The sequence below is a fragment of the Podarcis erhardii genome, assembly GCF_964252035.2.
Source record: "Podarcis erhardii genome assembly, chromosome: 4".
Classification (NCBI taxonomy): Eukaryota; Metazoa; Chordata; class Lepidosauria; order Squamata; family Lacertidae; genus Podarcis; species Podarcis erhardii.
This window is the reverse complement of record NC_138508.1, coordinates 74587151-74613571: the sequence shown is the minus strand read 5'-3', so window position 1 is coordinate 74613571 and position 26421 is coordinate 74587151. Positions and strand designations below refer to the sequence as shown.

At 41.8% G+C, this 26421-nt stretch overlaps 1 protein-coding gene across 6 annotated transcripts in view; it reads right to left on the bottom strand.

Moving 5' to 3' along the window:
* HERC2 (HECT and RLD domain containing E3 ubiquitin protein ligase 2) overlaps positions 1 to 26421 on the bottom strand; it is a 95955-nt gene that overhangs the window by 42586 nt on the left and 26948 nt on the right. For 4 of the 6 annotated variants that reach the window (XM_081858951.1, XM_081858954.1, XM_081858952.1 and 1 more), the window contains 33 exons: positions 26082 to 26282; positions 25305 to 25533; positions 25053 to 25177; positions 23690 to 23868; positions 22279 to 22463; positions 21909 to 22064; positions 21635 to 21820; positions 21238 to 21408; positions 21040 to 21143; positions 20166 to 20316; positions 18238 to 18452; positions 16561 to 16693; positions 16321 to 16448; positions 16025 to 16220; positions 15136 to 15272; positions 14230 to 14403; positions 14011 to 14147; positions 12875 to 13026; positions 12030 to 12221; positions 10992 to 11179; positions 10692 to 10884; positions 8784 to 8966; positions 8122 to 8306; positions 7463 to 7610; positions 7160 to 7356; positions 6693 to 6923; positions 6103 to 6238; positions 4655 to 4798; positions 3586 to 3728; positions 2432 to 2699; positions 1741 to 1883; positions 1452 to 1550; positions 35 to 203 (listed from right to left, as the gene is read on the bottom strand). In XM_081858951.1, coding sequence (XP_081715077.1) covers positions 35 to 203; positions 1452 to 1550; positions 1741 to 1883; positions 2432 to 2699; positions 3586 to 3728; positions 4655 to 4798; positions 6103 to 6238; positions 6693 to 6923; positions 7160 to 7356; positions 7463 to 7610; positions 8122 to 8306; positions 8784 to 8966; positions 10692 to 10884; positions 10992 to 11179; positions 12030 to 12221; positions 12875 to 13026; positions 14011 to 14147; positions 14230 to 14403; positions 15136 to 15272; positions 16025 to 16220; positions 16321 to 16448; positions 16561 to 16693; positions 18238 to 18452; positions 20166 to 20316; positions 21040 to 21143; positions 21238 to 21408; positions 21635 to 21820; positions 21909 to 22064; positions 22279 to 22463; positions 23690 to 23868; positions 25053 to 25177; positions 25305 to 25533; positions 26082 to 26282 — 5578 coding nt within the window. The remainder of the gene's footprint in view (positions 1 to 34; positions 204 to 1451; positions 1551 to 1740; positions 1884 to 2431; positions 2700 to 3585; positions 3729 to 4654; positions 4799 to 6102; positions 6239 to 6692; positions 6924 to 7159; positions 7357 to 7462; positions 7611 to 8121; positions 8307 to 8783; positions 8967 to 10691; positions 10885 to 10991; positions 11180 to 12029; positions 12222 to 12874; positions 13027 to 14010; positions 14148 to 14229; positions 14404 to 15135; positions 15273 to 16024; positions 16221 to 16320; positions 16449 to 16560; positions 16694 to 18237; positions 18453 to 20165; positions 20317 to 21039; positions 21144 to 21237; positions 21409 to 21634; positions 21821 to 21908; positions 22065 to 22278; positions 22464 to 23689; positions 23869 to 25052; positions 25178 to 25304; positions 25534 to 26081; positions 26283 to 26421) is intronic. The other 2 variants (XM_081858953.1, XM_081858955.1) reach the window with 2 other exon arrangements.

Here is a 26421-nt window from a genome sequence, read left to right as displayed (position 1 = left end):
GACAGCATTAGAATGAATAAAGTAACTGACTTGCCTATAAGTTCAACGTGGATATATCTGACCCAGTAAGTGCCACCTTTCTGTTGCCAATCGCATTGCACATTGAGATCATGCAGTCCATCGCGGTCCAATTTGATAACTTTGCCCACGTCGCCCTCACAAACCTCCTCATATGTCCTGCAGCATCTAACCATCATTCCCACCTAGGAGGAGGAAAAAAAGGATCAATATTTACCACTTGAAGCTTCAACAGAAATGCAGTATCAATGTAACTACCCTGAACAAGACAGATTATCGTGTGATTTAGGAGAATTTGCAATCACTGGCCCAGTTAATGGCTTGCCGTGAACATGCAAGAAGTGAGGTTACAGGGAACCAGGCAGAGGGCCTTCTCAGTAGTAGCACCCGCCCTGTGGAACATCCTCTCATCAGATGTCAAACAGATAAACAACCACAAAACCTTCTAAAGACATCTGAAGGCAGTCTGTAATTTTGCCTTCTGTACTCCTCCCTGCTAGTGCATTGGGCAGGGGAGGGGGACATGATTCCTAGCTCATACAAGCAAGCTGGGGGCATGGTTTGCTTCTATTATTTTGAACCAGGCCTGCACAAGTAAAATGCAATGACCCACACAATCACTGCCCTCAAAACAAAACAAAAACCTGGAGAAGAAATAGGGGACGATCATGTATTGGATTATAGTTCACACGTACAACAATGCATCCAATGTCTGTAAGTCAGATATGCCCTCTCTGCACAAGCAAACGCCTTTGGAGCATTGTGTGAATCATCCCAGTGTGGCTTCAGTGTATAAACCACACCACATGCTGGAGGGCAGATCTAAGTTTGGGTTGAAGATTTCATCCAAATTCCAAAGGTGGAGAGCCAAATGAGATCAGTTCAGGCCTATACTTGGTGCCTAGCGAGAGCACCTCACACAATACTATGATGACCGTAAGCTAATGGCTTTCTAATCCAATGAAAATGTTAGGAACACAGGAAGCTGCCTTATTCAGAGTCAGAGGTCGTCCATCCAGCTTAGTACTTTTTATACTGATTGGTAGTGGCGCTCAGAATTACAGGCATGAGTCTTTTCCAGCTCTGCCAGGAGATGTCTGTGATTGAAATGGGAACCTTTTGCATGTAAAACAGACGCTGTACAAGTCAGTTACATCCCTGAAAACACACTGTGGAAGGAGGAAGTAGCCCCTTGACGTTACCATGAAACAAAGAACATCAAAGCCTTCTATGAATAGAGCAAAGCAACAACAGATTGCAACAGCTGGGAGATTAAATAAAGCAGCTTTTTGCAGTTATCAAAGCAATTTGCAGCTTCCATGTTTATCTCCTCCTCCCACATGCATCCACGTCAGCATTTCAGCTGCATCAATATCATCCTTTTCAAATAGAGAACACTACAGTTCAAATGCAGGCTTCGTAGTCAAGCTTACCTGAATGTTCTCTCGCACATACACAGCATAATCATCATTACTTAAGAAATCAGCTCGTTTCTTGTAAGTCTGGCTTTCTGTTACAACGGCACCAGTAGACTGCAATAAAATAAAAATAAAAAATCCATAACTCTGACGCACATTATAAATGCTAAGTGCTCTGCAATGTAGATGATTGCAAAGAATGTTCATTTTGGTTTCCTGGCCCAAAGTTGTGACTGACGTATCAGGAACACTGGCCTCTCTACATGTTGTTTCAGAATCCTAAGATCCCATTCCTAACGCTTACCACGGGATATGCAGCTTCTGCTTCTTCGACATCCTCTACCACTTCTTCATCTGAATACTCATCAGATACAGTGTCACCATCTGAGAGGTCAGTAATTTGGACATCTGGGTGGTCCAAAAGCCAGCCCACCAAGGCTTCTACTCCTACAGCAAGACGTAATAAATACAGACATCAACAGTATTACTCACTTGACCTGAAGTTCAAGAAAAAATAACTTTTCTCCTTGTGCTTCACTGACCCTACAGTCAACTTTGGCTGCACCAAATCATTCCCCCAGATTTAAAAAACAAAATATTCAATTCTTGTTTTTCAGGCAATTTTTCACAACCTCTCTTCAATTTCATCTCTTAAGACCATTTGGCAATCATTCAACAACACAAATGTGGGGAAGGTGTAGCCCTGTGCATTTTCTGTGATATCCTCCTATCCCTTTTCACTGTTGGTTAACCCTTATAGTTCAGTTTCTCAGGTATGCAACCTTGGGAGTCATCTGTTTTTCTTTCCTTCCTTCTGGCTACCTGCAATTTAGTCCTTTTTGCTGCCATTTCCTTTTCCCTTTCTCACATTCTCTTTTCCATTATATTACCCTATTTCCACAATATCTCATTCACTGAACGTCAAAGCACTTTCCAGCTTCTCAAGATCTTAATGCAACGTGTTCTTCCTTGAACCTCAAACAAAAGCAAAGTACCTGGTAACCCAGAAGCACTTCCAGAGGTCCCCGAAAGTGATTTCAGTGCAAACTCAATATTCTTCCTGGGGAAACCCATTTCCATAAGCTGCACCACAATAGGAAGCGGTGGAATAGGGGACACTTTGCGTTTTTTCACTTTTGCAGGTCTGATGTGCTGGACTGTAACAGGCGTTGTGGCTTCACTGGAGCTGCAGTCTTCAAAGACTGGAGTTGAAGGATGTGCAGACTCGACTGCCAGGTACTGACACACAGCCAGTGCAGCAGCCTATAAGAAGATATACATAAATCTTTTTGCAGCTGTAATACATTTACAAAGTACAGTTCGTATCTTGGATCCCAAACGCCTTGCAAATTGAACGTTTTGGTTCCCAAATGCCGCAAACCCAGAAGTGAGTGTTCCGGTTTGCAAACGTTCTTTGAATGAATGAATTTTATTATTACGGTCACAGACCAGTTCCGGGTCACTTACAATATCAGCAAAATTATAAAACACAACAGGAATACATTGAATTGTAACTGGGTATAACAGAGACAATTCAGATATAGCGGCAGTTAAAAATATCTTGATCACTAAAATATAACCTAAAATTATCATTTAAAACCTTAATCATTTAGGTAGTACAGCTTGTTCCCTAAGTTTTATGGCAGTTGCACAGAATTTGGCCACCCTTAACGTAATCTCTAGATCCTTGTCCTCTACCAGGAGTTTTAGACATTCTTTGGAACCCAAACGTTCAACGTGGCTTCCGAAGATTCCAATCAGGAGCTGCACCTTGGTTTCCGAACATTTTGAAAGTCAAATGGACTTCCGAAACAGATTCCGTTTAACTTCCAAGGTACCACTGTACAACATTAATAGGATTTATTATTTACGCCAGGTCTTGTGGCACACTCAAACTAACAAAGCACCAGGAGATCTAGGACTTGACCCAGGAACCTTGTAGTCTGAGGCTGTGACCAGCATTGGATGCTGTGATTAGAGGCAGTAGGCAGTCTCTGAAATAAACATGATCAGGAAGGAAAAGCCTATTATATTACAAGCCACTGCTTTAAACTATGAATTGCCTTGGCAGAAAGTTTTTATTCTATTATTGCCTATCTAAATAAAACAGTAACTGTTTCTCCTGAATGGGAGAAAGCTAAGATCTTACCTCAAGTTCTTGCTTATCAAAAATCGCCTTCACAGGTGATGGCTGTGTTGCTGCCGTCAGCAGTTGTTGCAAGAGGATCATGGGTGGCTGAGGTCCCTCAGGAGACAAGTCTCCAACATCAGGTGATGTCACTACGCCATCATCTTAAGCCAAGCAAAGTGGATTTAAGTTTCAGAAACAACCAAAAACTGAAATACTCTTCCAATAACAGATTACTTTTCAATGGTGTCTCACTTCAAATGCAAACACCTCTTCTTCTTTTTTTAAAAAAGGAACATGTACATCACATTCTCTGTTCCAAAGAAATGAAGCTTTGAATTCTGAGAAGATGCTTTGTATTTAAATGTCTACCTCCAGAACTACCATTATCTCTTTTTATTATGTCGTTACATAAAAATGTTAAAACTGAAATGGAAAAAGGGCTTCAACTCGCTTATAACATCTACTTAAGAGTGACTGAAATCGCTAAGCACAGCAAAAGCTTGAGGAAGATTTCAAATAACCACTGATGGGTTTATACCATCTGAGATTTTATTCAATTATTTTTTTAAAAATAATAATAATCTAGGGCAATTAACAGGCAATGAGACAATCATCACTAACATTGGATAAGTATCAGATTTCTTGAAGACGTATTAATTTCCTAGTTTCAGTGGAACAGGGTAACTCATTGCTGGATACTCTCCACATAAAACACAAGAATATCAATTCCCTAGAAGTAAAATGGGCCCTGCATTGTTCTCTTTATTGCTCTATCCTTTCAGGGTATCTGCTTTCAGATGCAATTATTAAACTATATGAAAATATATAGAGAACATTACTGCTGGGAAGAAATTGCTTGTTACAGACAGAAAATACTACTTCTTTCACCTTTTTGACTTTCAACATTTTTTAAAAAACCATGTATGTCCTGCCAGAACGGAACTCACGGTAAGTCAAGACAATCGTGCACAAAAACAAAACACATATATGAACCGGTCCTTTCCTCTGCTTGTCTGCCTACTTCAACAGTAGAAAAAAGTAAGAGAATCCTTATCAACCTTGTAATCAAGCAGAATATTATTATTACCTGTGGGAAGTGAGCCACCATCTTGCACTGCAGGCTGAGACAGGATTTGTCTTAATTTATCCTGGTGAGAAAGCAGAGCTCGACCTGCTTTTAGTATGTACAGTTTCAACTGCTGGCATCTGAGCAGATCCAAGTCTATTTGGCCTGTTCAAAACATATGATAGGCATTTATTAGCAAAATAAATAGGAAGAATTGATCTACAAATATCTATTTTGGAAAGTGGTTTGTCTGTCTGTCTGCTCTTGAGATAACATCACCAAACTCTGCACAAGGGTTCTCGATGTCGGGGCAGCAGACTTCATTGGTGTTTGGACGCTGGGCAGCATTTTGAATCAAAGATGGTGGACTGAAACATCACTTTGGCATGACTTTGCCCATGTGGGGGCATAGTTTCTGCCAGCTCTCAATATATCATTACTGAACTTGGCACAAGAGTTCCCAAGGTGCGGGCAGCAGTCTTGGTTGGCATTTGGATGCTGGGCACCATTTTGAAGCAAGATGGTAGACTGAAACATGGCTTTGGCATGACTTCACTCTCTCAACCCCCCCCCCCCAATTGACTTGGGGCCTAGTCAAGTGTTCCCCAGGTCAGACTGGACCACTGGGTTGGAGTGTACAGCCCTAAAACTCACAAATTACACTGTTCATTTAAAAATCACAGTTCTTTTTTGTTTCTTCCCATTCCTGCTGGAATGCTTATTAGTAGAAACTCTTTATATTTTAATACACAGTTAAAATAAAGCTTGAAGATATGAAGAAACAGAAAAAATAAATACTGAACTGTATTTTTATCATATCCAAGAGGCACTACTGCTTTAGCCCAGTGTTAGTTTTATATATTCATCATTAATGCTGTTCACTTCTTTCATGCATTCTTATCATTCAGCATACAGTGGTGCCCCGCAAGACGAACGCCTCGCAAGACGGAAAACCCGCTAGACGAAAGGGTTTTCCATTTTGGAGGCGCTTCGCAAAACGAATTTCCCTATGGGCTTGCTTCGCAAGACGAAAATGTCTTGTGAGTTCCTGTGGGGGGTTTTCCCTTTCCCCCCCCCTTTTCCTAAGCCCTAAGCCGCTTATCAGCTGATCCGCTGATAAGCCGCTTATCAGCTGATCCACTAAAAGCCGCTAAACCGCTAATAGCGCTAATCCGCTAAGCTGTCAATGGGCTTGCTTCGCAAGACGAAAAAACCGCTATACGAAGAGCCTCACGGATTAATTTCGTCTTGCAAGGCACCACTGTACAAACTTTTGGCTCTACTGACTGAAAACAGATGTTTTCAAGTCTCCAAGTGGTGTGCAATAAAGGTACAATAGGGATAAAATTAAACATAAAACACCTACCAAATAAGAAACATTCTTCAAATCAGCACACTTTGACATCATCTGTTTAAGAGTAGCATCCTTTTAGAGTGAGCATAGTATTTATAAATCAAGAAAAACATACCCGAAACACCCTGATTTGGAGTCTTTATTCTGTGTTTTTCAACTTTACTTCCAGCCAAGTTCACCAGCTGAGCCCAGACAGACAGCATTGGTTCAGTGAATGGCAAATTATTGACATTAAAGGGAATGACCGGGAGCTATAGAAAAACAGACATTTTTAATATACATTTTAGTATAAATTCCTTGTGTGTTCATTTCTTTGCTTCCAACCTGAGAGAATTCCCTCCCTTCCCCGGATGCTTGTAAAAGGCAGAAGGGCTCCTAGACAAATGCAGAAGGGGCTGTCAAAATTTCCTTTCCCAGGGTGAAATAACAGTGAGGTAAAACAAACAGAAAAGTTCTACCCAAAAGATGTGAAACTGAAGGTGACTTGTACAAGAGCTGCTGAAATATTGGTAACATATTACCTTATCTGAGCAGTGGAGCATGGCACTTGAAAGAAAAATATCAGCTTTTTTGGGATGCACAAATTGCTGCTCGTCAGCCAGGAGAATATTAAAATATTTTGCAAAAAGAACAAACCAACAGTCCACGTATAATGCATCGCATTCAGCTTACACCTTAAGAAAGGCATCATTTTAATACACTTACTGGTTTTAGCTGACTGAGGGGACAGACTCTACAGGTTCTCATGTCATAAAACTGCACTGTGATTTTTCCTTTCGGGGTGATTCGTGTCACTGTGCCTTCTCCAAATTCATCATGGATGACTTGGCCACCTAACCGCAAGCGACTATCTATTCCGCCAATGACTGCCAGAACAGCCATCAAGCCTCCCACTTCTGGATTCTCAGCGTCAGGAAAGAAGTCTTCCAAAACAGCCTAGGAAAAAAAGGAGAACAGGCACAATGAAACTGTAGCAAGGACTTCCCTTTGGCAAATATTCGCAGTTCAAGAAAAACAACATGCAATAATATTTGATATTACAGCCAATTTTACATTAAAGAAGGCAATCACTTCACAAAAATATATCATAGCTTTTAAATAGTTTGACAGAATCCATTAACGATTACTCGATTTAAAACAAAAATGAGTTGATTTTAAGATGCGGGAACTACCCCTTCTGACTGTTTTCCTGCAAAGATGTGGGTGATGGAGGTTAGCTGAGAGTTGATGTACTTGTTTATGAGTCCATTCCACTGGCTCAGTGAATGCAATGTCCTCAGCAGTGCCACTATCTCCTCTGCCAAAGTACTGCTGTGAGTGGCCGTGAGAGAGGCCTGAGGCCTTGCCTTCCTCCTCCTCAGAGTAGATTCTGCCAAAAAAAAGAGGAAAAATTGGAAAAGAGGAAAGCTCATAGACAGACATCAATATGGTTAAAAATATAAGAATACAACACTAAAGACATAATATTCTCCTACCTCTGAGCAGTGGGATATCTGAAGAGCAAGTGGCAAGCAGGCAGCCAAGGAAACCAAACAATTTTTCCACCAGGAATTTCATGTCCCTTGACCTTTCGCTTTTATCCCAGGAAGGAAGGACTGCTTGTAGTAAGTGCACTGCAAGGATCTAAAAGATGAAAGGAGAAAACATAACTATTTTAGAGAAGTCTCTCGAGCTACTAGGGGGAAAAACCCTTAATTCTACAAGTAGGAAGACACTCTTTTGCACAAAAGAACCACCAATGGTGGTCTTTCTAAAAAAAATATGGAGCCATTTTCTCATTTTCTCCAATAAATCATTCAAAATGATTCATTAAAAAAGACTTTAGGTATGTAAGCCATAATGTTATGTATATAAGCTGTAAATAACTGCCTAATGTCAACCCAGTGGGGGGGGGGGAGTAATCCCCTGCTAGGGACCCAACAAACCACAGTTCCACTTCCTCTTTCACGTCTAGGCAAAATGTAGCAACAAAACTATTCTGTGTCTTCTTCCTGCTTCATCGCTTTCAAGAGAAAGGTGTCTGATATTGAATTGAGCCACATACATGAAGTGTGGCTTTCAAACGCTATTATGACTCAGCTGTAGTGGGTTAAAAACCCCACTGGATACCTGCAGCAGCAGTGAAAGGCATTACCTGTCGTTGTAGAGATGCAGCAGTAAACGACTCGTGTCCCTCGACGATTTTCATTAGGAGAGTTATCCATTGCGAAGTACTCAGCGTGCTGCACATCTGAGGCATGAGGGCTATACTTCGGATGAATCCCAGTGAACACCAGCTCCTGTGCTGTTCTTTATTAACCAATGTATTTGGTACAGAAGCTGGAATTTATTTTTAAAAAAGAAACACTCTTAAGTGCTCTTAGTTGCCTAAAATTACTACATTTGTGCATTTAGACCTGAATTATTTGCCTCAAAGCACCTAAAGTTAAACTGGCTTTTTAGAATAAACAGTTTTCATGTTGCAGAATAGAACGATAGCTCGTTTTATTTATCAGCGTGTGCAATATCATGCACTTTTGCCTGTTTTAGTTGAACACAACAAGATAACTATGAAAACCTAAGGAAAACAACAAAACACAGGAGAAAGCGAAGCACCAAAAATCGCTCTGCAACAAAGGCCTGTTTGCTCTGTTAACAAATGGTGAAGCTCTTTTAAATATACTTTTTAAAATGCACTGCTGCAGACATGGGATGAGGCAAATCATTCTAACTTGAGGTGCCACAATAGGTTACACTGATATGAGGATGAAGGACTCGGCACACAAAACAAGACTCTGATCCGGTGCAGGTATCTACCTGATTTGTCTACGGTCCCACTCTCGACTAGCATGCGCAGCAGCCCGCACAAAGTTCTTGTTGCTTCATTCTGCATAACTTCAGCATGGACTCCAGCCGAGAGGCAGAGAGTCTGCAGCAGATTCACTGTGCTTGTCAGCATCATGGAAGTGGGGTGGAGATTTCTTTCAACTTGTTCTCCTTCTGAAACAAGAGTCAAAATAAATGACAGAAGACAATGAAATTGATGCGCTCCGTTGCAAGCTCCTTATTTTCACAATCGAATTAATTCAGGTCTCCTAACGCTGGGTGGGGACGTGGGTGGCGCTGTGGTCTAAACCACAGAGCCTAGGACTTGCTGATCAGAAGGTTGGCGGTTCAAATCCCCGCGATGGGGTGAGCTCCCGTTGCTCAGTCCCAGCTCCTGCCAACCTAGCAGTTTGAAAGCATGTCAAAGTGCAAGTAGATAAATAGGTACTGCTCCAGCGGGAAGGTAAACAGCGTTTCCGTGTGCTGCTCCGGTTCGCCAGAAGCGGCTTAGCCATGCTGGCCACATGACCCAGAAGCTGTACGCCGGCTCCCTCGGCCAATAAAGCGAGATGAGCGCCGCAACCCCAGAGTCGGCCACGACTGGACCTAATGGTCAGGGGTCCCTTTACCTTTACCTTTAACGCTGGGTGACAGAAAGCACTGTGCAAGGTGATTTCAGCTCAGGAATTCCCTTTTCTCTCTCTCCCTCCCTCCCTCCCAGTACAGCCCTACCCGACTGCTCCCAAATCTGTTCTAGAGGGTCCCCTCCCAACCCTCCCATGTGCATATTTGAAAGGCACACAGCAGGCTGAAGAGGGAGGAGAGAATCCATTCCACTAATTGTGCCTCTTCCACTGGTGGATAGACACCCCTGGATATTGACTTTCACTTTAAACCTACGAGTATTTTAATAAATGCCAGAATTTCCTTAACCTTGGACAAACCAGTTAAAAAAAAAAGGAAATTGGAAATATCCAATTTAATGTTGTTTTTCCGAGCAAATTAATCTTCCACAGCTTCAGAATGGCATGATGAGGAAAAATCGTAACTGGACTAATATTACAGTATTGAGTGGGAGTTTACATTGCGGGCATGACATGCATACATAGAAATGCATACACCCAAACTGCTACCATGCAGCCACCCTTACTTTCCAAGCAAGGCAGAGAGCTTTCAAGAGCTTACTGGGTTCTGGAATGTTCTCTCGCAAGATGTTGCAGGGCTGTCCACATTTCCACAAGTTCTCGCGAGAGCCTTTCAGAGCTTGGTAAGCAAGCCTAAGAGGTTAAAAGCTCTTTGAGCACCAGGAACACCAGGTGCAAAAGAAGCTTTTTGAGCTCTCCGCCTTGTGTGCAATTAATCTGCAAGATTTCAACTGAGCTAGGTTGAAATTGCACGGGTTAATTGCATGCATGAGGTGGTGCTACTGTATACCAACACGCCACTCACATACCAGTACTGAAAGTGAAATTAACCCAAAATAAATTAAACCCCACATTCTGTTCCCAGCAGCTGGAACAATGTTAGAAAGTTCAGAAAGTTAAAAGGTGGTTAATAATAATAATGATGAGGAGGATGATGATGATGATGATGATGATGATGATGTTATTATTTAAACCCTACCCACCTGGTTGGGTTGTCCCATCCACTCTTATAATGTCAATGCCCAGAATAGCTAGGTTTTTAACCTCTCTACATCCCTTATGTTGTATGATTGGACGAGAAGAATGCATATTCTAGGAATGCCTATAACTACAAAACTACCACGTGTTCGGCTTCTCTAATTTAGATGGATCTCTTTCTTGAAAAATGAGGTGATAGTAGAACAAGGCCTATTTGTTCAAACCACTTACTGCTTGGTAGCTACATTACCACTTATTCAGCAGAAAAACACCTTACCAGAATCATCCTCTGTGTCCGAGTCTTCTGTTGTAGGCTGAGAAGCAGGTGGTGGCTCAGCCAGCTTGAGATCGTATTTTCCCTCTTTCCCCATCCTGTAAGAATTGGTGCTGCCAGTGTCCCACTGAACTCGAATCCAGCCGTCTTCACCCAATTCTCCAATCACGCGCCCCAAGCCTGGAGGAGGGCCATCCTGCAGAAATACAGGAAAGTTTAAAAAACATATGGCCAATAATTAAGATCATAGAGTGAACTGATATCCAGCAAATAAAATATATGGCAGACATAGGCAAGCAGTACCTGATCTCCCCACTTCCAGTCCACCCCCCTCATCACTCTGGTGCCAATCTTCATCATGGCTGCCAACTCTGGCCCTGACACAGGAAGTTGAACTGGAGTGGTCTCCTTCCGGGACTCTTCTAGGACTGTAGCAGAAACGCCACGGGACGAAGCAAGCATATCTTCCTCGACGTTGTCCGAACTAGGCCCTAATTTAATGAGAGGCATCTTGAGATCTTGCAGCCGTTAAGAGATAACTAATATCAAAAGCAGTAATTTATTCCAGCTTTCCAAAGCAGTCTCCACAAGAATGCAATACTTTTGTTCAATGTGCAAAGCCGAAGAGGCATAGTTCAGTGGTAGGAAATATTCTATTTTTTAATTATTTTTTAAAAGTTTTTATTTATACTTTTCAAGTTTATACATTTCACTAGTTTTACAATCAATTTAACATTTCAAAGTTTGACTTCCTTCCCCCCCTCCTTTCTGCAGTTCCTTAAATTTACTTTTTAATATCTTCTGCATATCCAAATTCATTTAATTTGCTCATTTAATGATCTACTTCAAATATATACTCTTATGAAACTCTTATAATCCTGCTAATGTTTTTATCTATTTGCAATTTATCTGTAAATATTCTATAAACCATTCCACATTCTTTTATAAAAAGTTTCTTATCTCGATTTCTTATTCTGAAAAATTTCGCCATTTCCATAAGTTTTTGTATCCATTCTTTCTTTACTGGGACTTCTGCTTCTTTCCACCTTTGGGCAAGTAGCATTCTTGCTGCTGTAGTAGCATACATGAGTAAGTGTCTATACAATTTGCGTAGTTCTGTCCCTATAATTCCCAAAAGAAAAGCTTCTGGTGTGTTTTTTTACAAAAGGTATTTTGAACATCCTTTTCAATTCACTGTATATCATTTCCCGGTAAGCTTTAACCTTACTACAAGACCACCTCTGGTAGGAGATATTCTAAGGGTTCTAAAGCAGACCAAACATTCTATTACCAACAGTGAATTGACAGGTAAGATGAGTCTTTCCCAAGGAGCAAACGTACCTATCAGTCGCAACGTAGTTTGCGTCAGTGCCAACATGCCAGAATTGAGAAGAAGGTTCATGGTGTTTGCGCCATGCTGTAGGGTTAGCATATTAAGCATGACCAATAAGAAACGTGCTTGTGGAATAGTCCCAAGGCTTGGTCCCGCAGGGTTCTCATTGGTAATGGTTTGCAGGGGAACAGGTTGGATTCCTAGCAGAGAAATAGGATATATTTTAACAAACACACGCAAGGCAATGGCTGCTTATCAGCTGAAGTAAATGAGATGACTCTTAGTTTGCTTCTGGAACTGGTTTGCTAGTTAAGTTGCCTCTGTTTTCAGACGTTCCCAGCAGGCTCTCCAAGGAAAGAACAGATTCACCTGACAGCACTTCATCTAAGTAAGGCTTGCAAATACAAAACCACATTTCACTGGATGTATGGTCACTAGCAAGATTTGCTTGATAGTCAAATCTCCAAAGAGGGAATGAGATTATGAGCCAAAGCTACAGGTACCACCCAGAATGTGCACCTCAGGAGAGAGGGCTCACTTCCTTCCATCTTCCTCCAAAGAAATTAAACTCCCCAGAAGCAACATGGAAGAGCATTAATAACAACCCTAACAACATCCCTGAATATGGCATGTCCCACAGCTAGCTTTGGATAGGTGGTTAGGAGGAGAAAGGAGCATCAAATACACAGACACGATTTGGTGGCTGCAAGATGTGCAAAATTTTTTTTTGAAACTTTGTGGAAATTCAACAACTTGCTACTACAACCCAACTAACAGACACAAAAGAAAAGTAAACAAAGTGGAGTTTTTATTTTTTTATTTTAAATTACAGAAGAGTATTGGTAATACTCACCTAGTTCTTTGAATCTGTTGTTAGCATCAAGCAAGATGTTCCGAACGTTCTGAATAGCCCATGAGTACAACTTCCCAAAAGTAACTTCCAGGAGCATACGATTGAAGGGCGGAATCAGATCCACATCCTTTAAGCAGTCCGTTAAGGGTTCCCTACGTGGATAACAAGCAAGCCATGATTTCCAGTGTTTTCAGAATGGTAACCTACCTTAACACCTATTTTGTATCACAAGCGGATACTGCTGCAAAGTGTGACAACAGTGTTGGGGGCCACACGCAAGCCAGAAAAAGCTGCCCACCTGCTGTTCAAATCCTCTCAGAACCCCACCTTCTGTGCCTTTGCAAGACTTTCCCAGTACAGTGGTACCTCAGGTTACATGCGCTTCAGGTTACATACGCTTCAGGTTACAGACTCCGCTCACCCAGAAATAGTGCTTCAGGTTAAGAACTTTGCTTCAGGACGAGAACAGAAATCGTGCTCCGGCAGCAGCAGGAGGCCCCATTAGCTAAAGTGGTGCTTCAGGTTAAGAACAGTTTCAGGTTAAGTACGGACCTCCGGAACGAATTAAGTACTTAACCTGAGGTACCACTGTACACATTTGCATTAGCTCAAGGAGAAGGGTAGGATCTGGACAGGGGGCTGAACCCAGATCTGGACCACTCTGCATGCAGCTGCCCCCACCTGACCATCACCTAATGTCATATGACATCTGGCGATTCAAATTTAAACCCGTGACTGCAAAGGAAGAAGTGAGGGTGCAGACTCTTACTTTGGAATTTGGTGCTGCGGCTTTACCTGTCCTGCGCCTGACATTATATGATGTCAAAGTGATGGGAAAGTGGCTATCGTTTGAGCCAAAATACAATGCAGGCCAAATGGGGGGTGCCTGGCAGGCTGGAGGTTTCCCACCACTACTACTATAAGAAACAAGGTGCTCCTATGACACAAATGCTACACCAGGACCATGAACATCATCACCTAGTGCTCAACCTGTGCCATACTGGAGCCTTTGTTCACCGTCAAAGTTCCCAAGGTCCCCCTGTGAAACCCCTATGTTTCACCTAAACAGCACAACAAAGAGCCAGATTAGGTATGAAGAAGCAAAAGTGTGAGATGCAAGGGAGAACGAAAATTACCCTATGTTGGTTCCTTCCGGAATAAGTCTTTGCCATCCACAGAACATAGCGTATTGTGCAGAAGGCAACAGGAAACTCTTGGTTGCCAGCTTTAGGATTGTATCAATGCCCTCTAAACGAACCTCGGCTCTTTCCAGCTACAAAACAAGAGAGAAAGGGGGTAAATATTTTATCTATGTAAGATCTTTACGCCACCATATGGAGCGAGCCATGCCTTACCTGTTTTAGTAAGCACTTCCGCATTTTTTCAACATCAATGGGCTCTTCTTTTAAAGCAAATTCAACTATGGTATTGAGAAGAGCAGACTGGGGATATAAGCCCTGGACGTTCTGTTTCAGCCATTTGTATTTGTGAACACCCGTAACTGTGTTGATCAGCGGCTGCCATTTATCCTAGAAAAAACAAAATGCACATTTACACTCAAATTAATAACCCAAGAAATCAGTCTGAAAATAGTGCTTGCCCCACAGTGGCACGTTAATATAGAAAAATTTAGAGCACTAAGTTCTACGACCAAGAAAGGTTTTACAAATGTGACCTCTTACGTATACCGCATTTATTCATGTGCGACACTTTTTAACTTAAAAAGGTAGAATTCAACAGGTAGAAGGAATTACCTTTAGATACAGTGGAAGGCCAATGCTGACATTTAAAATCTACATTTATGACACAAAGGAAGTTCATCCAAGACTTGGAGCCAGTTCACTTAAACACCCAACTAAAGATCCTCTCTGTGTGACTGTGAGGAAGGTCTCACACACTTGCGTATCATGTATATACAAAGTAAGGTTCAGCAAGGATATCCAAATACACAACTTTCCTCCACAGAGAGTGCCTGCGAAATCACTGGGCATTAGTATAGCACGTATGCCACAAAGATGCATACATACTGTGTTATCTACTGTTTTGTGAATGACCACTGTTAATAATGTAATTCATTTCTCTCTTTGCGCAGCTGCTTTTGCAGCAACAGACTAATGTGCTTGTTTTTGCAGCGACTAACTAACATGACCACCACTCTGATAAACATACCGCCTGACACTCAGCTGCCACATTCACATATTCTGAATGGTCGTTAGCTACTGTGCAGCTGGCTCATATTTAGTACCTGATACTCTGCATACCTTGGGCGATTTGGCTGACAAGGGCCTTTTATCAGCTGTCACAGGGCTGTGAGGTATGACGCAGGGCTCTTCCAAATCACTTTCCTCATTCCCAATTTTGGACTCTTCCACATCAGACGGCTCGGACTTTTTAGGGACTAGCAGCAAGACATAAAGCAAACATACTATATTTATTTATCTCTTTATATTTATAGTGTGCCCCCTTCACCTTTGGGCCCCAGGGTGGGTTACATACAGTTTCAAAATACAGTTAAAATGTTACTTCAATACAGTGGTACCTTGGTTCTCGAACTTAATCCATTCCAGGAGTCCGTTTGACTCCCAAAACCATTCAAAAACCAAGGCGTGTCTTCTGATTGGCTGAAGGAGATTCCTGCACTCAAGTAGAAGCTACATCGGATGTTTGGCTTCCGAAAAACGTTCACAAACCGGAACACCAATTTGTTCGACGACTAAGCTGTTCCAGAACCAAGGTGCCACTGTACATCAAATTTGTGTCACCTTTATCCACTTCCAAAAGCATGAGCAAAACTATTTTTTTTAATTACCAAGAAAAATGGTAGCTTCCGTAGCAAACACTGCTTTACGAAAATGTAAAGAATTCAGAGTGACACACAACTGCAAGCAGACACCCCTTCTTTTCCCCTCTCCCTGAACTGTGTCCCTCCAATTCCTAATTACACTATGTCTTTTGCAATTAGATAGAGCCCACATAGTACTAAGTGAGATCTAGCAAGATATATATTTATGGAATTTTTTTTTAATGGGATGCAAAAGTCTTGCTTGAGAATGAAGCAAGCATCTGTTGTATTCTACCTCACAAGCAAACTGACAAAATGCATAATAGTATCTTGCCCTTCAACAAGAAATTGTATTTCAAAACATTTACCTCTCTTTTTTCTTCGCTCTCTAATTATCTTCTGAACTACCCTTCTCCATCGGGGCAAAGAACTTAGACTTTTAAGCTTGGACATAATGGAGAGGTCATTACACACTGCTGGACGCAATTCATTGAAGAGGAACCTCAAACGCTCAATAACAGGGGCACAAACCTCTTTGTAAGATCTTCCTTGTTCCTGGTGAGTCTTAAAACGACAATGCAAACAGATCCCTCTGTTAGTAAGGTAACAGTAACACCCAATGTCTCAAGAAAGGGTACCAGTGATTCCTTGGTCTGATGCTTACCTTGATCAGCGAGCATTTTGCTTGGTAGACAACACGACACACATCTGCTACAGATTTTGGAAGTACACGATGTTTAACTTGGTCAACTCCTAGCATAGCAGGATGAACAAGCGAGAGTGCTATATGACCTTTAAGAAGGGGAACGAGAGAGAAGATCTCATTGCATCATTGGAGAAAAAAAATTCAAAGTAATACAGTCAGAATTTTAGAACAATTGTGTGGCTAATGTACGGTATATACCTAAATCCTCATGCTTTAGAAGGCAACATAGCAACAGACGTCCTACTTCCTCCACTGGGTGCTCTGGAGGGAACGTAATTGGTGTTGTCAAGTGGCACTGTTTGCAATACCTCTCCACTTGACATAAGAAGTCCTGCACAAAAATGAACACGCTTAGTCGAAATATCACTGCAGTATCCATGCATTGCAGCAGACGTTACTTTTTATAACAATAATAATAAATTAACAAATATTTGCAAGCTTGTTCTGACTGATAACCATTTCAAACTCTGTCCCTATGAGCTACTAAGAGTCCCTGATAGTGCTATAATGCTGTGTGTGCGCTGCATAAGAAAAACCTGAGCAAAGAGTTGTGGCATTCTGAAGATTTACCGTGCGATATATATATATATAGAGAGAGAGAGAGAGAGAGAGAGAGAGAGAGATACAGTATAGATATAGAGAGATAGATATATAGATCTAGATCTATATAGATATCTATATTATCCTCCACAGGTAGACACATATGCAGAGAGAGAAAATACTGTAAAACAGTGGGGCAAAAAAGAAACCCTATTGCAAACAGCGCAAGCTTAAGAAAAAGGGAGGGGGGGAGAACTGAAAACAGGAGCAGCATCAAATCACTATAAAAGCAGATGTAGAGAACTTTTGGCCCTCCAAATGTAGCTGGACTACAAGTCTCATCATTCATGAGTATTGGCAGCACTGAATGTGTCTGTGGAGAGATGGAGCCCATCCGGAGGGCCACAGGTCTCCCCCTGCCCCCCAAAAGGCAGTATTCTGTAATAGCCCCAAATTCTTCTGACAGGATGATAAAATACAGACAGTGATAGGTGTTTCCAGTGGTAGCTCTCAAGATTTGGGTAACCCACCTGACACATTTCTGATCATGACACTACCTGAAGCAAGGCCTTAAATGAAGAATGAAGGACTCAGGCAGTTTCATATAGGAGGAGGAGATTTTTAAAATATTTTGCCCCAAACCTTTCATCATGTGTGGGCACCCTTGGCCCCTCTGAATGTCGCTGAGCTATGACTCCCAGAGTACCTACCACTGAATGGCTGTGCTTGCTGGGACTGATGGGAGTGTGGTTCAGCAGCCTCTGGAGAACCAAAGTCTATTTCACCCCCACCCCGATTTAGGACTTTGGCAATCTGACTGAACCCAGGAGCAACTGGGCAAGGAGTCAAAAAGCTGGAAGCCAAATTTGGAAACCATTTAAGTTTCTGGATTGTCTTCAAGAGGCAGTGCACTTATGCTGCATTACAGAAGTAAAACCTGGAGGACGCTAGAACATGAATGGCCAAAGTCAGGTCTGGCCCTGATGCAAAAAATCTGAGCTCCTCTCCTTACATTTTCTGTATGCCATACTTTCAAATAAGGTCATTTCAAATGAAGGCTCCACAAAACTACAAGTCTTAACAGGCAAAGCTTCTCCAAAAGTTACTAATTATAACCCATCCCTCGTAGGCCACATGATGCTAGTTTCCTTTGCCTTCTATGGCATAATCCAGGGGTCAGCAAACTTTTTCAGCAGGGGGCTGGTCCACTGTCTCTCATACCTTGTGGGGGGACGGACTATATTTTTTGGGGGGGGAAATGTATGAATGAATTCCTATGCCCCACAAACAACCCAGGAAGCATCAGCCTATGTCCTTCACACAGTGCATTGTTACCTTCACCGTGTGGTCCTGGATGTTGTTGTCTGCAATCGCTTGCAGAAATGGCTGTGAGTGGTCACTCAAGGTCAGTCGATGGGAATACAGCTTCGATTTGTTAGGGGTGGTATTGCCAGGAGAGCTGCAGTGGTCTTCATCCTTCTCCTCGTTGTAACTGTAATGTATTTGACTGGTTTGCAAGCCTCCAGAGAAAATAGAAGACTTCAACCATTCTACAAGAACAGAAATACATTAAATAGTGTGTTATGAGCATATCTATATATCTATGTCTATGTCTATGTCTATCTCTATCTATCTATCTATCTATCTATATATATATATATATATTTAAAGGGAATCGTTTGAAAGGAATAGGGGGACATAAGAAAGCATGTTGCTTTTGCAGCTTCGTTATGCAGGTAAAAGTGTAATTCTTCCGCTTAAGAAAAGAGGATTCAATGGTCTACCCTGAAGTTATATGCAATATTTGATGCATGTATGTTTTAGAGGATTTCTTCATAAACAGTTTTGTGGAAGCTCTCTTTTTGATTTAAAAATAATTAGTTCAAAATACTAAACAAGAAAAATAGTTAACCCATCTAGATCAATAAAATCTCCTCCATCTGGCAGTGCTCTCCAGTCTTGGGCAGCAGGTCTTTTCCCTACTACCTGAACAGCATAAGTTCTATTGAAAACAGAAATGCTAAATACTGAACTGGAACCTTTTGCAAGCAAAGCAAATGCATTACTGAGCTTCGGCCACACCTTGATATAGTTCATCTTAAGGAATAGCTGTGATTTATCCCCATATTTTCAACAGATTTTAGCACATTATTTTACTCCACCTTGCGCACAAAAAGCGGCACACAAAATTTAAAATGCAATAAAAGCAAACTATCATTTTAAAAAATGTTAAGACAGCAGCAATGCACGTCAAACTATACTCGAACTAAGCTACTTTTGGGGATCAGACACCTGCTGTTTCATTATTCAGCCTTGCCCATGCATTTACTCATGCATGGAAAGCAATAATTTCTCCCAAGTCAGACCATCTGCCAGTTTTGAAACAAAGTAGTATACTAACAGTTTATTGAAGAATTATCCCTCTCCAAGATTGTTTGCTTCTTGCTTTCACTTCATTACGTAAGTACATAACTTGTTGCACATACATAGAGTTCTACCCCAAAAAATTACTGAATTGAATTATGCTTCGAATAGAAATTGTTTTGCAGCTTTACATACCGGCCCACAGAAATGATGGGCAAGTTGTGTTATAAAGGCTGCAATCCTATAAACACTTACCCCAGAGTAAGTTCCACTGAACTCAGTGGGGCTTATTTTTGAGTAAGCATGCATATCAGCGGTTTTCAACCAGTGCGCAATGGCACCCTGAATGACAGCCTTAAATGATTGTCAGGGGTGCCGTGGGCAACATTGCCCTCTGTCCCTCTTTCTTTGCCTCCCTCCTCTGATGCCCTCTTGCATCTCTGCCTCCCCAAGGCTTGCACAGCAGTTTATTGTAGCTGCCCTGGCTATAAGCTTCTCAGGCAAATGAGGCCTCTGGGAGGCACCTCTCTTTGGGATGGGGGAGGGGGCAGCTCAGAGACCAGGGACGGCTGCAGCAGCTGTCCGGACAACTCCTAAGGAGAGGGGAGAGGAGGCTAAAGGAACACTCCACAAGGGAGGGTGCTCAAAAAAAGGTGAGAGGTTGCCAGCTCTGCAGGTAAGGGGTGACGTAACTGGGCTCCTGAGCCCCACAGGGGTGCTGCAGAAAGAAGGTAGTTGGTCCAAGGAGCCATGGACTCAAAAAGGTTGAAAACCTCTGATGTACAGCATTAAATCACTCACTGTGGTTAGAGGGTTAACATTAAAACATGGACCTAAAACAATGAGCACATCCCCAATTTCATATTAGTGACATTTAATTGGAATAAAGATATTCTTACTGGCACATTCAACCTCCACAGGAGAAAGGGGTGTACTCATTGCCAGATATGAAGCATGTAGACCAAGAAGTAGCCCTAAATTTCTTTCAGTGTCTATGAGAGGCGATGATAGACTACCAGTATCTGGCGTAGTAATCACTTCTTGGTCAGGCTACAACAACAAAAAAGAAAAGAACAAAAGAGCTGTGATATCATACTGAACGACAGATTTAAAGACTGATACCAAATTTCCCGATCCATGAAAAAAAAAAAACCTCTTCATAATCAAGTGATGTGCAGCTACTTGAAGAGTTTTGAGTTTAACAAAAACATCATCAGGAACCTGGACATGGTATTCAATTGTAATGTGCGAGAGACACAGGAAGGGCAAAGGACTGGAAGGGATCCAACCGCAGAGAAAGACTAATAACTGTCCTACCCCACAGTCACAGCTGAACGCTAGAAATGTAGCTCTGTTGTCTTTGTTCAGGCCTATGAGGGAAATCAACAAGCGGCTTGGAAAAGGGTGGGAAAGGCTGGGGGGGGGGAGTCTTTCCTTTCTTAAAAGCTAAGAAAAAAACCAGACCTCAGATTCAGGAATTCATAAAAACTGGACAGGTTGTCTAATCACAAAGGTAATTAATTAAGAGCAGTGCTATTTTTCTAGAAAAAGAGGTGCCGGAACTCACCATGAACGCTTCCCTTGTTCTCTTATAACGGAAATGGCGCCCACCTGAGAGGTGCCAGAACTGAGTTCCGGTGAGTTCCGGCTGAAAAAAAGCCCTGGTTAAGAGTGAGTAGGTGTGAAGACCCTGCCTCAAGCAACAGGAGGAACACAATTCCACCTGGTGGTGTCCTTTGTGCCCGCTAGCAGTTGTTTGGAGAACCCTCTTACCTCCATATATTGGCCGACACAGAAGGCATGCATCGATTCTCTTGTATCCTCGAACTGCAGAGCTGCTTCCAAAGCTACAACTGGGTCCTCTCCAGCAAACTGAGCTAAAAGAAACCAGGGAACAAACTGTTAAAGGAGGCAACCGAACAAGATAGGACTCTGTTTGGTGTATGTTTTGTTAGCAAAGTGACATCTCACCGAGTATACTGCTTCCTGTTAAGGACTGGGTTTGGAAATCCTTTATATCGTACACTTTGCCATCAATCACTGTCCAGAAGCCGCCATCTTTATTGTGGTTCTCCAAGTCGGCTTTCCGTATTAGTGTCACTTCCTCATTGTTCCTGCAATTCTGTCCTGTAAAAAATGAACCTAACAGGTGAAAAAAATACATGTTATTGCTATGGTTCACAACCAAAAGGTCCAACCAAAAGAGTGAGGAATCAAAGAGCAAGGAAAATACTACGTAATTGTGTAACCTGTCCAAAGTGGTTTTTGTGCCAAGACAAAGCTTTTGAAGCCTACCTGCAAAGACAAGCTAGGAGCTCTGCTAGAAAGATCCAGCAAGTATTCTAAACGTTTGCAAGGAAGAACATACCCATTATTCCTGGCCAAGCCAAGTCTTCATTGTCATCTCTCTCTTTACCAGGAGCTAAATGGTTGAATCTGTCCAAATGCTCTAGTAGACCAGCCAGCAAAGGAATCGCACCGGCTTCCTGGATGAGCCCAGCATTCTTACTGAGAAGAAGTACTATAGATACGACCAACTCTGGAAGGAGGACACCTAAGGGGAAATAGAGACGTTCAGCAAAACTCTGGAAGCGTTAACCCTGTAGACAGGCTCTAAAACAAAGGACAAGACGAGTCAGTACCTGTTAGGTCTCCATCTACAATGCGAGATACTTCTGCAAAATGCCTGTGACTGGTGGATGCAATGCTAGTAGCTACAGGCAGTATGTCTCCAATATGTGTACACAAAAGGGCTGTGTATTTCTTCAACAGAGAACCAACTCCTAAAAGCTCAGGACCTGTCAAAAAAATAAAAAAACCATTTTATTTTTAAAGATCATAAGCAATATCTGGAAAGTCAAAACCTGAAAAAGGCTTATTATTATTAACTATTAATGCATTTAAACACAGCTAACTTGCAGAGTAAAGTAGCAATTTGAAAAAGCTATTTAATACAGTTTTAAATAGACGTCAACAGAATGCTAGCAATAGCCCCCAAAAAGTACTACTTACTGTATGTATTCAGGATCTGGCCAACACTATCGCCTGGATACAGCTTACTCACAAGCAAACGCTGAAAACGCAGCAGCAAGTCTAGAGAAGCAGACCTTTCTTTATTGTAATGTTCATGATCTAAGCAGGAAGAAATACGGCGAGCCACATCTTTCAGTTTAGCTATCGTCTGGGAAGCAATGTTCCTGATGGGAATAATGTTTCAAAGAAGGTTTTAAAAGACATCTTGAATAAACAGGTAACAACTAACTAGGCATGAACTAAGATTTTGTTGTGATTCTTGGGAGTCAGGAAGCTCATGCATTTTTCTCAGGGAACTGACATCGGAGCCAGAGGTGGAGGCAAGGCTCTCAAGCGATGCTGGAGTGGGGCCCAGCAGGGAGAGAGGGAGCTCATTGGCTGGGGAAGGAAATCAGCGTAACACCAGGGATAAAGGGGGGCAGATGGGAGAATCAGCGAGGGGGCTCCAGGACTCTTTGCTGGAGACCAGTGGGGAGAGCACGGGTCCTCCGCTACCCACACCCACCCTGCGCAGAAGACTTCCGTGCAGGGAAAGTAGGCGTAGACTTGGCGTCAAAGAACTTCTTTGCTGGAAGAAGTTCAAGAAACGCCCACTGACGGATTCTGCTAGCGACTGAACAGCCACGAAGTGAAGGGCTGTCAAGCCAGAACAGGTTTAACCAGGCTACCTAGCCAGGAGTGGCAGCAACTTACGCACGAGCAACCCCTTATAACCATTACAATTTTGATTGGCTATGTTGGCACCATGACAGTCTCTGAACAGCAATTTGTTTCGTATTCCCAAAAATGAAGATTATCTATTTTTCTACATCATCCCCAGTTCCATCGGTGTTGACAAAATAATTTGCTGTAAAAGAAGTACTGTGCTGAAGTGTTGGGCAATATGATATTCTTACTTAAATCTATTGCATTAATGTAGGGTATGTGTTCTTAGGTACAAAATAGTATCAAACTGGAAAATATAAAGCACACAGGCCAAAAGCCAAAAAGCTACTTTAGGTATGCTTAAGGGCTTGGCTATTCTCAGAACAGTTCTTCCATTTTAAAACGGCTAACCTTTATACCATATTACAATCTGCTTTTGAAAATCCTCTCTGTTTCAAAAGCAGCAAGAAAACTGTCCATGCGGTTTTGCCACTCAAAATGGCAGGCTAGCACATACTCCCTTAAATATCTGCTCACAAATGTGTCTGCTGTTTCTCCGTGCTGAGTTTCTTATACCTTGATGATTACCACACAGTAAACATTTTTTTAAAAAAAAAAGACTGCCCAGGAACAAAGAAGCAGCATAGGAGGAAACAAGAGGCCAGAGGTTTTCTGTTTTGTTTTTTAAAAGAATAAAATGTGGAAAAGGGTAATGATTCAGTAAACAGCCTTGCTGAAAAGCTACCTTAGCAATTGCTGAATTAGCTGAACCAGAGGTAAGCTCTGCTTTCCTGCAGATTCATAGATCCCAGTATTAATGAGGTCTTTGTCCAATGGTGTTCTACTCCTGTGAAGTGTCGATGCATTTGCCTCCTGTTCATCAATTTCTTTCTCTTTCTGGGCTTCTTTTTTTGCCTCTATATCCTACAAAATGAAAAGTTGAAAGTGAAACCAGCAAACATTCTATACTGTAGCTGAAACAAATGGGAGTCATGTCCACTAAAAAAAGACACTGAATGTTCTGCCACGGAAGCCTGAATTAATGGCTTTCCTGCACACTACAGTATATTCTATTGGATTTTTCCTTCTGCAGTCAGTGCAGTGCACTGGTATTAGGACCATGTGGCTGGTTCATGGAACAGAAAGCAATAGAGACTGCACTGGAAATAATTTCAGTAGAATGAGCAGCTGAATCCAATGACACAAAGATAATGAATAAGTTGCTGCTCAAAGAATCCTGAACCCATGTAGGTTGGATAAATGTGGAAATGAAAGCACCAGGCACAGAGGAACTATTTGTCATTGAAAATATGCTTTCCCATCTTTTCTCATCGCTTCCTCAAAGTGAACTATATGGATGTAATGGAGAAACTTGTCCAAAAAGATAGCTGCATTAATTTCTTCATCTGAAGAATGATGGCTATGGTTTTATAAGCCACACATTTCTCAATATCAACAAGAGGTGTGAAAATGGAAAACAGCCTTCCACTATAGGGCAACGTCAACTATCCAGTCCATAAGAAGTTAAGATTTTCAGAATTACTGATCTATTATCCATGTATATTTATTTATTTTTATTTTTATTTTTATTTTTATTTGTCATGACCAAGTTCTTCTATTGAGGAAGAGAGCAGCAGGATAGAGCTGAGATGCCATTTCCCTCCTCACAAGACAAAGCAATGCCAGTGATACTTTCATAGATTTCAAAGCAGCTACAGGAGAGGCTTTGCTATGTGTAATATGCAGCTATTACATGGCGATTACCCTCATGCACAAGTCTAAACTTTTGAGGGCTTGAGACACCAAATTCTAGGTAGGATCAGACTACACAGAGAGAAAGCCTCTTAAACAAAAAGTGATACAGTTACCTCTGGATATCAATAGAAAAGAAAGATTGATCTGGAATAACACAGCCAGCTTTCTAATCTACTACATGAAATGCTCACCTACTTACACAGTCTTTTCTAATCCTTTCAAAACAAAATAAATATTCACATTTCTATTACAACCGTTAAACAAAGAACAGGGGCTAGTTTGAAACTAACTGGTTTCCCAAAGTAATCTTTTCCATTTCATCAGAATGTACAAGTTGTACAAAGTAAGCATACCTGGATTTCTGCAGTGATCGCAGCATTCAGTGCAGACTCAAGACCCCCATCGGCCATTAAGCTTCCAACCAGAAGATCAATCATGAATCTACGGCCTGGACTTACATTTGTCTCATTCCCTGAAACTAAACATTGACAGAACTCTTACTTGACTAGAACGCCAACACACACATACACTTGCATATGAGAGAGTGCAAAACGGCTTAGGCAACATCTTCCTTCTCCACCCACGTGATCATGCACAAAACATACCTGCACTGGGTAGAAGCGCCGAAAGAGCCCTCGCTCGTTCCTCGGCTGTTGGCAGCAACACAGACCACCCACTTTGCAACACTGCTTGGGCAGCTGTCTGAACGGTGTTGAGCACACCTGCATTACTTGCTAAAGTCACTACTGTCTGCTTCAAGCTGTTGAGTAAGACACTGCCCAATCCCAAACCAAGACATTCTGGGTCCACTTGGTGGCTGATTGCAGCATGAAGCTGAAAGACAAAACACAGAGAGGCTTCTTTATCAGTGATAAAGCTGAAACCCATTCAGGGAGGAATGAAATAGTATTCTGAAGTATTTTCTATTTCCAAGTTTCATACACTTGCTGAAGCACCACAGTTTGGTAGCACCAAATATATATTTCCATCGTCTGTAAAAGTTACTTAGCAAACGAAAGCAAAATATCTCCAAACTGTCCAGTAAGGCATGGTAAAGCAAATGTAGTGTTATCCTTGAGCTATGCAGATCTAGATTCAGCTTCCAATCTCAGCTCAGTAATAAATTCCCTGGCTGAACATTGACTCGCTGCTAATTAAACTGCAGTTTGCAGAAAGGGAAACTGGAGTAACAACCAACTCTTTCTGAATTGATTAGCACTGCAAAGTATTTGACAAATTACAGTGTTTTGGTTTTTTTGTAATAAATGAAACAAGAGTCAACACAAAATACGATGGCCATTGCATTTTTAAAAGTCAATGTGATCCGCACAATTGTTTCAGATTTTGTAATTTCAGTCTTAGTTCAGCAACCATTAAGATACCTGAAGTCTCAGAAGGTTCAGAGTAGCCACAGCCATACATTCTTTCTCTTGCGGAGGGGGCCAGTCCGAAGTGCCATCCATTCCTTCCGTCACTTGTCTCAGTAAGAGATCCAGTTGTTCGAACGTCATTGGGCAAACATCTACCACAAAAGGCACTCGTAAACCGATAGACCATTCGGAACAAGATGACCAAGCAAAGCTCTAGAAGGAAATACAAAAAGATATGCAGCAATGTTAAACTTAAGACCAAGCGGGGGACGGGGGCACTAGAATTAAAGGCAAATAGTAACTGAGAAGAGAAACTGTATCACAAAAGGGAGTTCCATAATCAAAGATTCCC